The sequence below is a fragment of the Vipera berus genome (genome assembly GCF_964194415.1).
Source record: "Vipera berus genome assembly, chromosome: 5".
NCBI classification, from domain to species: Eukaryota; Metazoa; Chordata; class Lepidosauria; order Squamata; family Viperidae; genus Vipera; species Vipera berus.
This window is the reverse complement of record NC_138207.1, coordinates 1,757,935-1,771,977: the sequence shown is the minus strand read 5'-3', so window position 1 is coordinate 1,771,977 and position 14,043 is coordinate 1,757,935. Positions and strand designations below refer to the sequence as shown.

General features: G+C 49.4%; 1 protein-coding gene across 1 annotated transcript in view; it reads right to left on the bottom strand.

Annotated features, from left to right (window-relative positions):
• P3H2 (prolyl 3-hydroxylase 2) overlaps window positions 1-14,043 on the bottom strand; it is a gene marked incomplete at its 5' end in the record, with an annotated part of 66,548 nt that overhangs the window by 13,798 nt on the left and 38,707 nt on the right. The window contains 6 exons of the mRNA XM_081329451.1: window positions 890-930; window positions 1,986-2,075; window positions 3,048-3,190; window positions 6,393-6,524; window positions 9,222-9,411; window positions 10,854-11,000. Of these exons, the coding sequence (XP_081185577.1) occupies window positions 890-930; window positions 1,986-2,075; window positions 3,048-3,190; window positions 6,393-6,524; window positions 9,222-9,411; window positions 10,854-11,000 (743 nt within the window). The remainder of the gene's footprint in view (window positions 1-889; window positions 931-1,985; window positions 2,076-3,047; window positions 3,191-6,392; window positions 6,525-9,221; window positions 9,412-10,853; window positions 11,001-14,043) is intronic.

The following is a 14,043-nucleotide window of genomic DNA, read 5'->3' as shown; positions in this document are numbered from 1 at the left end:
CTCCTTGCAGACCGCTGGTCCTTTTGCCTTCTTTTAGAGAATCCTTGAGGCTATTTAGAGGGTTACCTGCATCCTCAGGGTCAGTCCAGGTGGCCTCAACGACCCTCTAAAAGAAGGCAAAGGACCGGCGGTCTGCAAGGAGTATAAATCCTTCCCTTCCCCACCATCCAGGTAGAAACGAAGAAGCTCCTGGGATGGGAAGCGAAACGTCTTCCAAGAAAAAACCAGAAAGTCCAGTTGCCTCCTGGAAAAAAGGCACCTTGGGGACAGCCCTGACAACCTGGAGGATGGAGAGTCTCCATAGACATTGGGGGGGGTGTCTTTAAGTGGCATTTTCCCCCATCCAGCTGCCAGCCCTCCAAGCACTGGCCAGATCTGACCGTCGCTGGGAGAGAGAAGGACGCCCCTTTTGGAGGCTTCGAAACAGCCAGTCATTGCTCCAAGAAGGGTCTGAAAAGCTTTGGGGGCACATCAAAGTGGGGGTGGTCCTCAGGGAGGGGGGGCGCCCTTGCCCAGCCCAGGGTGGGTCTGTAAGGAACATTTTTCTTTCCATGAGATGAAAGGAAGGGGGGGGGAGAAAGAAAGACCGCCAAGGCGTTTTCAGGGTCGCTTTTGTCCCACGAATTAAGGGCATCTGTGGTCAAGGTTGACGCCCCCCCCTTTTGCACCCATCTAAAAAGGGGGAGGGGCTTCCATGGTGGGGTCGCCACCTCCATCTTCTCTTTTCTGCAGATGCGCCCAATGCCAATGTAAATCCCTTTCAAATATTCACAAACTGCATTGAGATTTCCACACACACGCACGCACGCGCGCGCACACACACACATACACACAACGTGAGACCCCGAAGGATCGTTTTTTCAGCCTGACATCAGCTTTGCCTTCTTACCTTTGGCTGTCCTGACGAGACCCAGGGGGGCTCCAGTAGTTCTGAAACAAGGAAGGCTGGTTGATTATGATGGGTGAGACGGAAGGAAGGAAGGAAGGAAGGAAGGAAGGAAGGAAGGAAGGAAGGAAGGAAGGAAGGAAGGAAGGAAGGAAGGAAGGAAGGAAGGAAAGGAGGAACGAAGGAAGGAAGGAAGGAAGGAAGGAAGGAAGGAAGGAAGGAGAAAGAGAAAGAAAGAAAGGAGGAAAGAAAGAAAGAAATAAAGAAAGAAAGAAAGAAAGAAAGAAAGAAAGAAAGAAAGAAAGAAAGAAAGAAAGGGGGATTTGTAGGGGAAGGAAGGAAGAGGGCAAGGAAAGGGGGGAGGGAGGGAGTGGTTTGGAGAGGAAGAAGGAAGCTGAAGTCAAGGGAAGGAGGAAGGATGGAAGGAAGGAAAAAGAATTGGAGGAGAGGGAAGAAGGGAAAGAGGAAGAAAGGAAGGAAAGAAGGAGAATTGGAGGAATGGGAGGAAAGGAGAGAAGAAGGAAGGAAGGATGGAAGGAAGGAAGGAAAGAAAGAGAATTGGAGGGAAGACCGAAGAGAGGAAGGGAGGGCAGAAGGAAGGAAGGAAAGAAGGAAGGAAGGAAGAGAGGGAGGGAGGATCTGCACATCCCCTCCAAACACCTGTCCCAGAAACCTCTCTTTGTGACTGTATCTAAAGAGCCCGTTGCAAAATTCATGCACTGAATTCTCACTAAACCCCTTTTTAATTCACCTTAAAAAAACGCGCAGTTGCTACAGACACACAACCCGCCGTGCTTAAACCACGCGCCATGTTCGTGCAAAGCCCCAGCCTGTACAACCTCGGAAGACACGGCCTCTGGTCATGAAGCCAGAAGGCCGCCAACCCCGTCCTGGCTGAGCTGACCAGGTTTTGCGAATGGCACCTCCGCAGATCCTAAGTTCGCCAGACTTGTTGACGTCCACACGTCTTTGCTAAGCCTAGATTTAGATTGTCTCCACCACCCTGAGATGGTCCCCAAAGCAGGACTGCATTTGGCCAGCCCTAAGCCACGATCCTCGGCTCCACCTGCCCTCTGTGACTCCAGTAGCGCGTTCTCACCGGTTCCGTGTACAAGAAACCCAGGATGCCGGCTGCAGCCTCTAGCAAATCCGCTTCCAGCTGATGCCTCCGCAGGAACATCACAGCTTCCTAGAAAAAATAAAAATAAAGGAGACAGACAGAGAGAGAGGAGAGAGAGAGAGAGAGAGAGAGAGAGAGAGAGAGAGCGAGAGAGAGAGCGCTGTGGGAGTAAGTCGAGGAGTCCCTGTACAAATGTGAAGTTGACAATGTCTACGCAGATCCTCCATCATTGCAGGAGGCAACTGGACTTTCTTGCTTTTTTTTCTCCTTTGAAGACCTTTTGCTTCTCATTCCAGAAGCTTCTTCAGGTTTTGACTGGATGGTGGGGAAGGGAAGGATTTATACTCCTTGCAGACAGCCGGTCCTTTGGGAATACAAATATAAATCCTTCCGTTCTTCACCATCCATGCAAATGGGTGTGGAGCCTTCTTGGGACTGCAGAAAGGACTGTGTGGTAGGGTAGAGATAGACAGACCACCCATTGGCACCGCTCAGGTGACCCTGAGGACACAGATAAACCTCCAGGTGGCCTCAAGGACTCTCTAGAAGACCAGCAGTCTGCAAGGAGTATAAATCTTTCCCTTCCCCACTGATTATGTTACCCAGTCATAAAATGTCTGCAAGACAAATGTCTGAAAGAGCACTAAGGAATCCACAGCCATTTTCCTCCTCCTCCTCCTCCTCCTCCTCCTCCTCCTCCTCCTCCTCCTCCTCCTCCTCCTCCTGTCTACAAGCCCCCCTCCCTTCTAGCACTGATTTATTTATTTATTTATTTATTTGTTTTATATACCGCCCTTCTCCCGGAGGACTCAGGGCGGTGTACAGAGCAATAAAGTAAGAATACATGATGATGTTATCTATTTGGACCATGAAACGTCTGCAGGAAAACCACCCAGCTCAGAGAGCCCCAAGGACCCCAGGGTTGAACCCCGATCTACAGACCCTCTCTTCTACTAGCACTGCCTCGATCTGGACCCTGCAGAAGGTGGCTTGCTCCTCACCGAGGCCGAGGACCATCCAAGTTACATCTAGGCCTCTTACCTCTCTGGGTTTGATGGCCTCCAGGTCAACAGATCCTTCTAGGAGGCTCCTGTAATACTCCTCGTTCTCCAGGACATCTTCATCGTCTGGATGGAAGAGGAGATACGTCCTGGTGCACTCCAGGGCTTGGACATAATCCCCCTCTGCAAGGAGGAGGGATAACCACAATTCAGGGTTTCTTTTCAGTCTGGCTACATGCTGGCCAGTCAAGTCACAACGGAAGCAAGTAAGAAATGGCCACCGGTTCGGCTGAGCACATTCTAGATCGGACAGACACGGCAGCCAAAAGCACCGAGTGGTTGCAATCACCCTAGCCTATTAAGTACAGGTTGTCCTCGACTTACGACCACGACAGGGCCCAACATTTCTGTTGTTAAGTGAGACATTTTAAAAGTGAGTTTCGCCCCGTTTTACCACCTTTCTGGCCACCGTTGTTCAAGTAAGTACATGCCAGCTGCCAAGCGGTCAAATTTTGATCACGTGACTACGAAGATGCCGCGACGGTCGCTCAGCATGACAAATGGCCCTAAATCACCTTTTTCAGCTTGAACGGTCGCTAAATGAATTGTTGTAAGTTGAGGATCACCTTCCACTGCATACGTTTCCCAGCATGCTCAATTACACCCTTGAACTGTGCCAGTTCCCTTCCAGCCACTCACTGCCACTTGCATTTATGTCCTATGCAGGTAATCCTCAACTTACGACCAAAATCGAGTCGAACATTTCTGTTGCTAAGCGAGATAGTTGTTGAGTGAGCTTTGCCCCATTTTACAACCTTTCTTGCCAGAGTGATTATGTCGCCCTGACTGTACCCAGAATTAAGGGATTATAGGGCAGTAAACAGGAAGGTAAGTCAATCTCTGCCGTTAAGTGAATAACACGGCCGTTAAGTGAATCTGGCCACCACATTGGCTTTGTTTGTCAGAAGGACAAGAAGCAACGGATGGAAACTGACCAAGGGGAGAAGCAACCTGGAATTAAGGAGAAACTTCCTGACAGTTAGAACGATTAAGCAGTGGAACAACCTGCCTCCAGAAATCGTGGGCGCTCCAGCACTGGAGGCTTTTAAGAAGAGACTGGACAGCCATTTGTCTGAAATGGTATAGGGTTTCCTGCCTGAGCAGGGGGTTGGGCTAGAAGACCTCCAAGGTCCCTTCCAGCTCCTATTCTATTCTATTCTATTCTATTCTATTCTATTCTATTCTATTCTATTCTATTCTATTCTATTCTATTCTATTCTATTCTATTCTATTCTATTCTATTCTATTCTATTCTATTCTATTCTATTCCAATTCTATTCCATTCCATTCCATTCCATTCCATTCCATTCCATTCCATTCCATTCTATTCTATTCTATTCTATTCTATTCTATTCTATTCTATTCTATTCTATTCTATTCTATTCTATTCTATTCTATTCTATTCTATTCTATTCTATTCTATTCTATTCTATTCTCTATTCTATTCTGTATTTCCCTTCCCTTCCCTTCCCTTCCCTTCTATTCTGTATTTCTATCCTGTAATTCTATTCTATTCTATTCACACAACCTTGAGTGTGATGTTGTGGAGATGTTGTGGAGTGCAGCCCCTAGATATTTCCCCTTGCCAAAAAAACCCAACCCCCAGCTCCTTCTGCGAGGGCTAGAATTGCAAAGCCGAACGGCTGTTTTGGAAAACCAGCTGTTTCTGGCAGACAAGCCGAAAAGACAGCTGTGTAGGACGGGTAGGTGAGACTGCCTAACTCTGGCCCTGGGTGAAGGATCTTGAACCCAGGACCTTCACTATTCTCCCTGAACCTGACACAGGCCGTCCTTGACTTATGACTGCAATTGGATGCAGGAGTTTCTGTGACTAAGCAAGATGGAGGCTAGGTAAGGGTGGACCAGGTTTTGCAAACCTTTTTTAGCTACAATGAAGGTAATCCCTGCAGTTGATAAATGAACCAGAAGGTTGTTAAGCGAATCCGGTTTTCCCCATGGACTCTGCTTGTCGGAAGGTCGCAAAAGGGGATCACGTGACCTCGGCAGATGGCAGCCATCTTAAGTGAATGCCAGTTGCCAAACGTGGGAATGTTGATCACGTGACCCACAGGGATGCTGCAACAGCTGGGAACTGGTCGTAAGTCCCTTTCTAGTGCTGTTGTGACTTTGAATAGTCACTAAATGGATGGCTGCACATTGAGGACTCCGGGCAGTAAAATTAGCTGTTCCTGAATCCTGAACCTCACCTAAAGAAACCCCCAACCTAACACTTGAGGGACGTGGGTTTGCTAACACAACACCTGCTCTCTCTCTCTTCGTGAACTGTTCAGATGTTTCTCTTCTACACGGTTTCAAGGTTTCCCTTAAACGGGCATTTTGTGGGTGGTTTTTAGCCAAATGGGTAGAAAACGAATGGTTTTTTAAAAAAAGGTCAAGTCCAGCTGTGTGATTGAAGGCCTACCTCTTTTTTAGTGGGCCTCACAACATAAGAACGTTGATCCTGGTCTACTCTGAAGTAACCTCAGTGAAGTGGGTGCTTCTTTGGGACAGGAGCACCAAATGACTTAGGGTAGCATATGACACATCTTCACAAGACGCATCAGGGCATGGTCTGGTTTTTAAGGCAACTGGGTAAATTGATGGATGAAAAGTCTTTTGAGGTCTCCTGGTCCTGGAGGCTCCATATTACCTCCACGTTGGGGGTCACCTGCCTCCAATCCCACTAGTCAAGGAATATAACATCTTCACAAGATGTATTGGGACACTAAACGGTCTGGCTTTTAAGACAACTGGGTAAATTGATGGATGAAAGGTCTTTTGAGGTCTCCTAGTCCTGGAGGCTCCATATTACCTCCAGGTTGGGGGTCACCTGCCTCCAATCCCACTTGTCAAGGAATATAACATCTTCACAAGATGCATTGGGACACTAAACGGTCTGGCTTTTAAGACAACTGGGTAAATTGATGGATGAAAGGTCTTTTGAGGTCTCCTGGTCCTGGAGGCTCCATATTACCTCCAGGTTGGCGGTCACCTGCCTCCAATCCCACTAGTCAAGGAATATAACATCTTCACAAGATGCATTGGGACACTAAACACGGTCTGGTTTTTAAGGCAACTGGGTAAATTGATGGAAGAAAGGTCTTTTGAGGTCTCCTGGTCCTGGAGACTCCATATTACCTCCAGGTTGGGGGTCACCTGCTTCTTGGTTGTCCACTAGGAGAAACACAATATTGGCCTACAGTGGGTTTGGCCTGACCCAGAAGGACTGTTCTTGTGTTTGTAGACCTGTGCACAGTTTAGCTTTTGAGTGACAACACAACACTGATCTCTGTGCAGCCGTGGAGTCCGAAAGAGCTAGACCTACCTCTGTAGTAGGCAAACTGCAAGAAGTCGTAATGCAAGGGCAGGAAATTGTCGATGGGTGAGAGTCGCCCAGGCCTGGTGGCGAGTTGCCGCACACACTCATGCTGACACAGCAGGACTTGCATGCAGTGCTCTGTAAGCAAACAGGAAAGGAGAAAACACAAATTTTGCAGCAGAAAAAACACCAATTCATTTCACTTGACACAACAGAGTTTTTCATATGACCCCCCCCAACAGAATTACAGAATAGCAGAGTTGGAAGGGACCTCGGAGGTCTTCTAGTCCAACCCCCTACTCAAGACAGAAGACCTTATACCATCCTGATCAAATTGCTGTCCAGTCTCTTCTTAAAGACTTCCAGTGTTGGAGCATTTACAGCTTCTGGAGGCAAGGAGTTCCACTGGTTAATTGTTCTCATTGTCAGGAAGTTTCTCCTTAGTTCTAGGTTGCTTGTTTCCTTGATTAATTTCCATCCGTTGCTTTTTGTCCTGCCTTCAGGCGCTTTGGAGAATAGCTTGACTCCCTCTTCTTTGGGGCAGCCCCTGAGATACTGGAAGACTGCTGTCATGTCACCCCTGGGTCCTTCTCTTCATTAAACTGGACATCCCCAAATCCTGCAATGGTTTTTCGTATGCTTTAGCCTCCAGTCCCCTGATCATCTTTGTTGCTCTTCTCTGCCCTCTTTCCAGAGCCTCAACATCTTTTTTATATCGTGGTGACCAAAACTGGGTGCAGGGTTCCAGCTGTGGCCTTACAGCTGTGAGACCTCCTTCGACGGGACAACATAGAACCAAATCGGAACAATAATTTAGGGATCCTGTGAGTTCTTGCGCGCAGCTTTTGTAAGGAGGCTGCTGCTGCCGCCATCGTCATAGAGGCTCAGGGGCTGTTGTGTAACTGAGTGCCCTGTGTCAGCACATTCTATTGTGTCGAATGACGCAAGGCCAGGCACTGGGAACATCCAGTCCCCAGGGCCCTGCTTGCTGGTGCAAGCAATAAGACACGCTGGCCTGCCCACGTGGGAGTCAGAAAGCAGATGAATCAGATCACCCTTGATTTATGAACAAACTGGGGCTAGAATCTCCCCTTGTAAGCGAAAGGATTGTTCAATGAATCACACCCAAGTACACACCCTTGTCTATCACAGTGATTAAGTGAATCGCTGCAATTGTTCACCGAATCACGAATCACGGGGTGTGAAAACTGCTTTTCCCATTGACATTGCTCATCGGAAGCTGGCAGGGAAGTTCGCATATGGCGATCACGTCACACACACACACACACACACACACACACACACACCAGAGAGGCTACGATCATCATGAATAGAGGCCAGCGGCACAAGGTTGAGAAGCATCCTTGCTTTTCGACCACAACTGAGCCCAACATTTCTGTCGCTAAGTGAGACAGCAGCTAAGTAGGTTTTGCCCCATTTTACACATCTTTCCTTGACACGGTTGTTAAGTGAGACACTGCAGTCATTAAGCAAGTCACATGGTTGTGAAGTCAATCTGGCTCTTCCCTGTGGACTCCGCTTGCTGGAAGGTCGCAGAAGGGGATCACATGACCCTCTGGGGCAGCCCGACCGTCATAAGTACGAGACGGTTGCCAAGCGTCGGAGTTTTGATCACATGACCGCGGGGGATGCTGCGACAGTTGTAAGTGTGAAAAACGGCTGTGAGTCACATTTTTTCCCAGGGCCGTTGTGACTTCCCACGGTCACTAAACATACCGTTGTAAGTCAAGAACTACCTGTATTGCATTGGGTAAACCTCCCACACCAGTTAAGGTGTATCCAGGTGGACCAGAGAATAACAGAACAACAGATTTGGAAGGGACCTTGGAGGTCTTCTAGTCCAGCCCCTGCTCAAGCAGGAGGCCCTATAGCAGGGGCCTTCAAACTTGGCCCTTTGATGACTTGTGGACTTCAACTCCCGGAATTCTCCAGCAAGCATTAGTCTACTCTCTTGTAATCCCTTCCTCTGCAATCTCTCCGCTTTAGTAGGAGGGAAAAAAACACAACCCAGGCATGGCTGGCTGAGGAATTCTGGGAGTTGACGTCCACACGTCATCAAAGGGCCACGTTTGAAGACCCTTGCCCTATACAATTCCAGACAGACGGCTGTCCAGTCTCTTCTTAAAAGCCTCCAGTGATGGAGCACCCACAACCGTCTGAAGGCAACTTCTGATCCACTGGTTAGTTGTTCTCACTGTCAAGGAATTCCTCCTTAGTTCTAGGTGGGATCTCTCTTTGGTTGTTTATCATCCATTGCTTCTTATTTGGCCTTGAGATGCTTTGGAGAATAAGTGGAACCCCCCCTTTTTTTTCCTTTGTGGCAGCCCCTTAGATATTGGAAGAGTGATATCACCCCCCCTAGTCCTCCTTTTCACTAGAACATAAAATAATAGAGCTGGAAGAGACCCTGGAGGTCATCTAGTCCAACCCCCTGCTCAGGCAGGAAACCCTATACCATTTCAGACAAATGGCTGTCCAGTCTCTTCTTAAAAACCTCCAGTGTTGGAACACCCACAACGTCTGGAGGCAAGGAGTTCCACTGGTGGATTGTTCTCACTGTCAGGAAATTCCTTAATTCCAGGTTGCTTCTCTCCTTGGTTAGTTTCCATCCATTGCTTCTGCCTTCAGGCGCTTTGGAGAAGAGCTTGACTCCCTCTTCTTTGGGGCAGCCCCTGAGAGATTGGAAGACTGCTATCATGTCCCCCCTGGTCCTTCTCTTTGTTAATCTAGAGTCTAGACATACCCAATTCCAGCAACCGTTCTTCATATGTTTTAGCCTCCAGACCCATCTTGGAGCAGAGCTGTGGGGCTTACCTGCAATGGCCTCGTAGAAAGTGGCCTTATAATCCAGGTATTCGTATTCCTCAAATCTCTGCGGACCTTCACACAAGATCCGACATTCGGTGTCCGCAACCTCGTAGTCCTCCAGGGCCTGTTCTAGGAAATCAATGGCCAAATCATATTCCTCTCGGTCATAATGCTGGATTCCAGACAGATAGTTCTCCTGGAAGAGAGAAGAAGACATTTGAAGTCAAGCTTGAGGAGGAAACATCTGCCTGAGTACCTTCACTATGTAGTGGGTGGGCTTGATGACCTCAAGGAGCCCTTCCAACCCAGGAACCCTAGGACTCAATGCAAATTGTGGGAAGGAACACCATCGTTGTACAGGTAGTCCTTGATTTACCACCACAGTTGGGAACCAGAACTTTATTCTTTGACAAAGTGACCCGTTAGTAGACCAGCGAAATACTTAGACTTCAGCGAGGCATTTGACAAAGTAGACCACCACCTGCTCCTTGGTAGGCTAGAAAAAATGTGGGATAGACAGCATCACCACCAGATGGATTTGTAACTGGGAGACAAACCGTACTCATCGAGTAGCCCTTAATGGTGCTACGTCCACACGGAGGGAAGTAAGCAGTGGGGCACCACGAGGCTCCGTCTTAGGCCCAGTAAACTCTTCAATCTCTTCATCAATGACTTAGAGGAGGGAGTAAAAGGGGAACTCATCAAATTTGCAGATGACAGCAAACTGGCAGGAGTAGCCAACACCCCAGAAGACAAACTCAGGATCCAAAAAGATCTTGACCCACTTGAACAACGGGCCCCTGTCCAACAAAATGAGTTTCAGTGCGGAGAAAAGCAAAGTTTTACACCTAGGCAGGAAAAGCCAAAGGCGTAAGTAGAGACTGGGCAAGACTTGGCTCAAAAACAGTAACTGTGAGATGGGCCTTGGAGTCCTAAGTGGACGATCGCTTGACTACGAGCGGCAGACAAAAATGCTAATACAGCCAAAAAACCCGGCCGGGAAAGTCACAAATGGGGATCATGTGGTCCTCCCAGGATGTTGCAACTATTGTAAAGACATTCTGGTTGCCAAGTGCCTGAGTTTTGATCGTATAACCATGGGGATGCTGTGCGAGGATCATTCTTCCCTCTCTGACTACTCCTTCCTTCCTTCCTTCCTTCCTTCCTTCCTTCCTTCCTTCCTTCCTTCCTTCCTTCCTTCCTCCCTCCCTCCCTCCCTCCCTCCCTCCCTCCTTCCTTCTGTCCTCTTTTTCCTTCCTCCATCCCACCCTCTTTCCTTCCTTCCTTCCTTCCTTCCTTCCTTCCTTCCTTCCTTCCTTCCTTCCTTTCCTCCCTCCCTCCCTCCCTCCCTCCCTCCCTCCCTCCCTTTTCTTCCTCCTCCCTTTCTTCCTCCCTCCCTCCTTCCTTCTGTCCTCCCTTTTTTCCTCCATCCCACCCTCTTTCCTTGCTCCCTCCCTCCTTCCTTCTGTCCTTCCTCTTTTCCTCCCTCCCTCCCTTTCCTTCCTCCCTTCCTCCTTTCCTTTCTTCCTTCCCTCCCTCCTTCCCTCCTCCCTTTTCCTTCCTTCCTTCCTTCCCTCTCTCCTCCCTTCCTTCCTACATTTCCTCCCTCCCTCCTTCACACAGACACCCCTCCTTTACCAGGTGTGGCTGAGCCTCTCGGTCCACCGCGGCCGTCTTCCCGGACACGGTCCTGTAATTGTCCAGCTCTGGCTGGACCTCCCTGTGTTCTGGGTTGGCCACAAAGAAGGTGTGGGCAGCATCGGCCGCCTTGTCCAACTCGTTCAGCTGGGAGAGAGGAAGGAAAGAAAGGGGGGGCAGTTACTTACATACCCACAATCCTTTTTTAAAAAAAATCATCATAAAACAGCCCAAAATGCCACAAAAGGGTTCAGGGCGGAGTGGACGGAGACCTACAAAGCGGAGAGGCTAGTTGGGGCTCTCAGGCAAGGGAAGAGGATCCAGTCTTTTGCCGCAAGCACATCATTAGTTTATTTACTCCGTTGAGTAAACAAACACGGGGAGACGGATGTTCACACAAGCGTGCAAGGGGAATCTTGTCAGGGAGGATTGTCCCAAAGGTGCTTTTTCAAGAAGCGAAACGTCTTCAAAGAAAACCAAGAAAGTCCAGTTGCCTTTGGAAAAAGCACCTTCAGGACAGCCCTGAGCTGGGCGACAGACGGTCAGAGAGGATTGGGTGTGGACTAAACCAGCTTGTTCGGCTCTCCGCGTCCATCCTTCAAACGTGCTGGGCTTTTTTAGCCAGGTTGGGGAAGGCTGGCGTAAAAAGGGACAGAGGCGAGTGCAGAGAAGAGCAACAAAGAGGATCAGGGGACTGGAGGCTAAAACATACAAGGAACGGTTGCAGGAATTGGGGATGTCCGGTTTAATGAAGAGAAGGACGAGGGGGGACAGGATAGCAGCCTTCCAGTATCTCAGGGGCTGCCCCAAAGAAGAGGGAGTCAAGCTATTCTCCAAAGCACCCGAAGGCAGGACAAGAAGCAACGGATGGAAACTCATCAAGGAGAGAAGCAATCTAGAACTAAGGAGAAATTTCCTGACAGTGAGAACAATTCACCAGTGGAACAACCTGCCTCCAGAAGTGGTGAATGCTCCAACACTGGAAGGTTTTAAGAAGAGACTGGACGGCCATTTGTCTGAAATGGTACTGTAGGATTTCCTGCCTGAGCAGGGGGTTGGACTAGATGACCTCCAAGCAGTGCTCCAGTATCTTAGGGGCTGCCCCAAAGAAGAAGGGTGGTGGTCAACCTATTCTCCAAAGCGCATGAAGGCAGGACAAGAAGCAACGGATGGAAACTCGTCAAGGAGAGAAGCAACCTGGAACTAAGGAGGAATTTCCTGACAGTGAGGACAATTAAGCAGTGGAACCACCTGCCTCCAGAAGTGGTGAATGCTCCATCACTGGAGGTTTTTAGGAAGAGGCTAGACCAGGGGTCAGCAACCTGAAACAGTGAAAGAGCCACTCGGAACCGGTTCCCTCACAAAAGGAAAAACTGGGAGCCGCAAAAAATGTGTGCGCATGCGCGTACATGCGTGCATGCGCAGAACAGGGTTTGACTGAAGAGTTGAGCCAAGGCGAGATATGCACCTACCCTGCATATTTGAATTGATTGGTTGAACTTTTTTACTCCCACTTTTTTGGGGGGGGGACTGCACATGGCAGAGGACTGGGAGCCGCAGAAGATGGCTGAAAGAGCCGCATGCGGCTCCGGAGCCGCGGGTTGCAGACCTGTGGTCTAGGGTTTCCTGCCTGAGCAGGGGGTTGGACTAGATGACCTCCAAAGTCCCTTCCAACTTTATTATTATGATGATGATGATCAGTGAAGCCTCCAGGAGTTGTGACTGCTCCAACCCTGGAGGTTTTCGAAAAGAGATTGAACAATCCTTTGTCTGAAAGGGCAGAGAGTTTCCTGCCTGGACTAGAAGACCTCCAAGGTCCCTTCCAGCTATGTCATTCTGTTAAATAGGAAAACATATTTACTCAAAATGTTTCTACCCAACCATCCCAAGATTTATCCAGCGTCTGTTTTCATGGGTCCACATCTTTGAAGGACTTCCAAGAGCCCCCGCAAAGAAGCTGTCCCAGCGACTTCCCTTGAAGCAGAGATGGCAAAACATTATATAAGGATTTCAAGGCTCCCCAGAGGCTCAGCAATTTGGCTGCGTGGAAGCCAAATGCTTTATCTGCTAAATTAATCAGACCCGTCTTTGGATCCATTCCATGCATTCATGTAGAACTCTTTCGCAAGATGGATGGACTTCAAAAAGAGGAGGAGGAGGAGAGGGTGTGTGTGTGAAGGTAGCAACGGTGGTGGAGGAGGTGGAAGAGAAGAAGTAGTGGTGGTGGTGGTGGAGGAGGAGGAGGAGGGTAAGAAGAGTAAGGAGAAATGATGGTGGTGGTGGAAGAGGAGAAGTAGGGATGGTGGGGCTGAAGAAAGAGGAGAGGGAGAACAAAGGAGGTGGATGTAGCAATGGGGATGGTGGTCGTGGTGATGGAGGAGGAGGTAGAAGAGAGGGAGGGATGGTGGTGATGAAGAAAGAGGAGAGGGAGAATGAGGAGGCAGAGGTAGCAATGGTAGTGAAGGAGGAGGAGAAGACGCGCTGGTGAGGGTGGTAGAGAAACAGAGGAGGAAGAGAAACGCTGGTCGTGTGGTAGTGGAGGAGGAGGAGAGGAAGGGTGAAGGAAGCTATAGTGGGGAAGGAGGAGGAAGAGAAGAAGTAGTAGTGGTGGTGGTGGTGGAGGAGGAGGATAAGAAGAGTAAGGAGAAATGATGGTGGTGGTGGTGGAAGAGAAGTAGGGATGGTGGGGCTGAAGAAAGAGGAGAGGGAGAACGAGGAGGTGGAGGTAGCAATGGAGGAGGGATTGCGGTGATGGAGGAGAAAGAGGAGAGGGAGAAGAGGAGGCAGAGGTAGCAATGTAGTGAAGGAGGAGGAGAAGACACGCTGGTGAGGGTGGTAGAGAAACAGAGGAGGAGGAGAAGGAGAAACGCTGGTTGTGTGGTGGAGGAGGAGGAGGAGGAGGAGGAGGAGGAGAAGGAAGAAAGAGGAGAAGAAGAAGGAAGGAGGAGGAGGAGGACACGGCCTCCTGCGTGTCCTGGAATGCACAAGGTGGGGCAGGGCTTGGCATGGGGCAGGGCTTCCTCCCCTGGCAGTCCTTGCTGGGACCTGCCTCCTTGGCACAACTTGGGGGAAGGAGGCCGTGCCCTTGAAGGAGACAAGTCTGCAGCTGGAAGGCTCCAGGCCATCTTCACGGTTGCCCTGCCAAGCCTCTGCAGCAAAGATGGATGCTGCTGAAGGAAAGGAGATATTT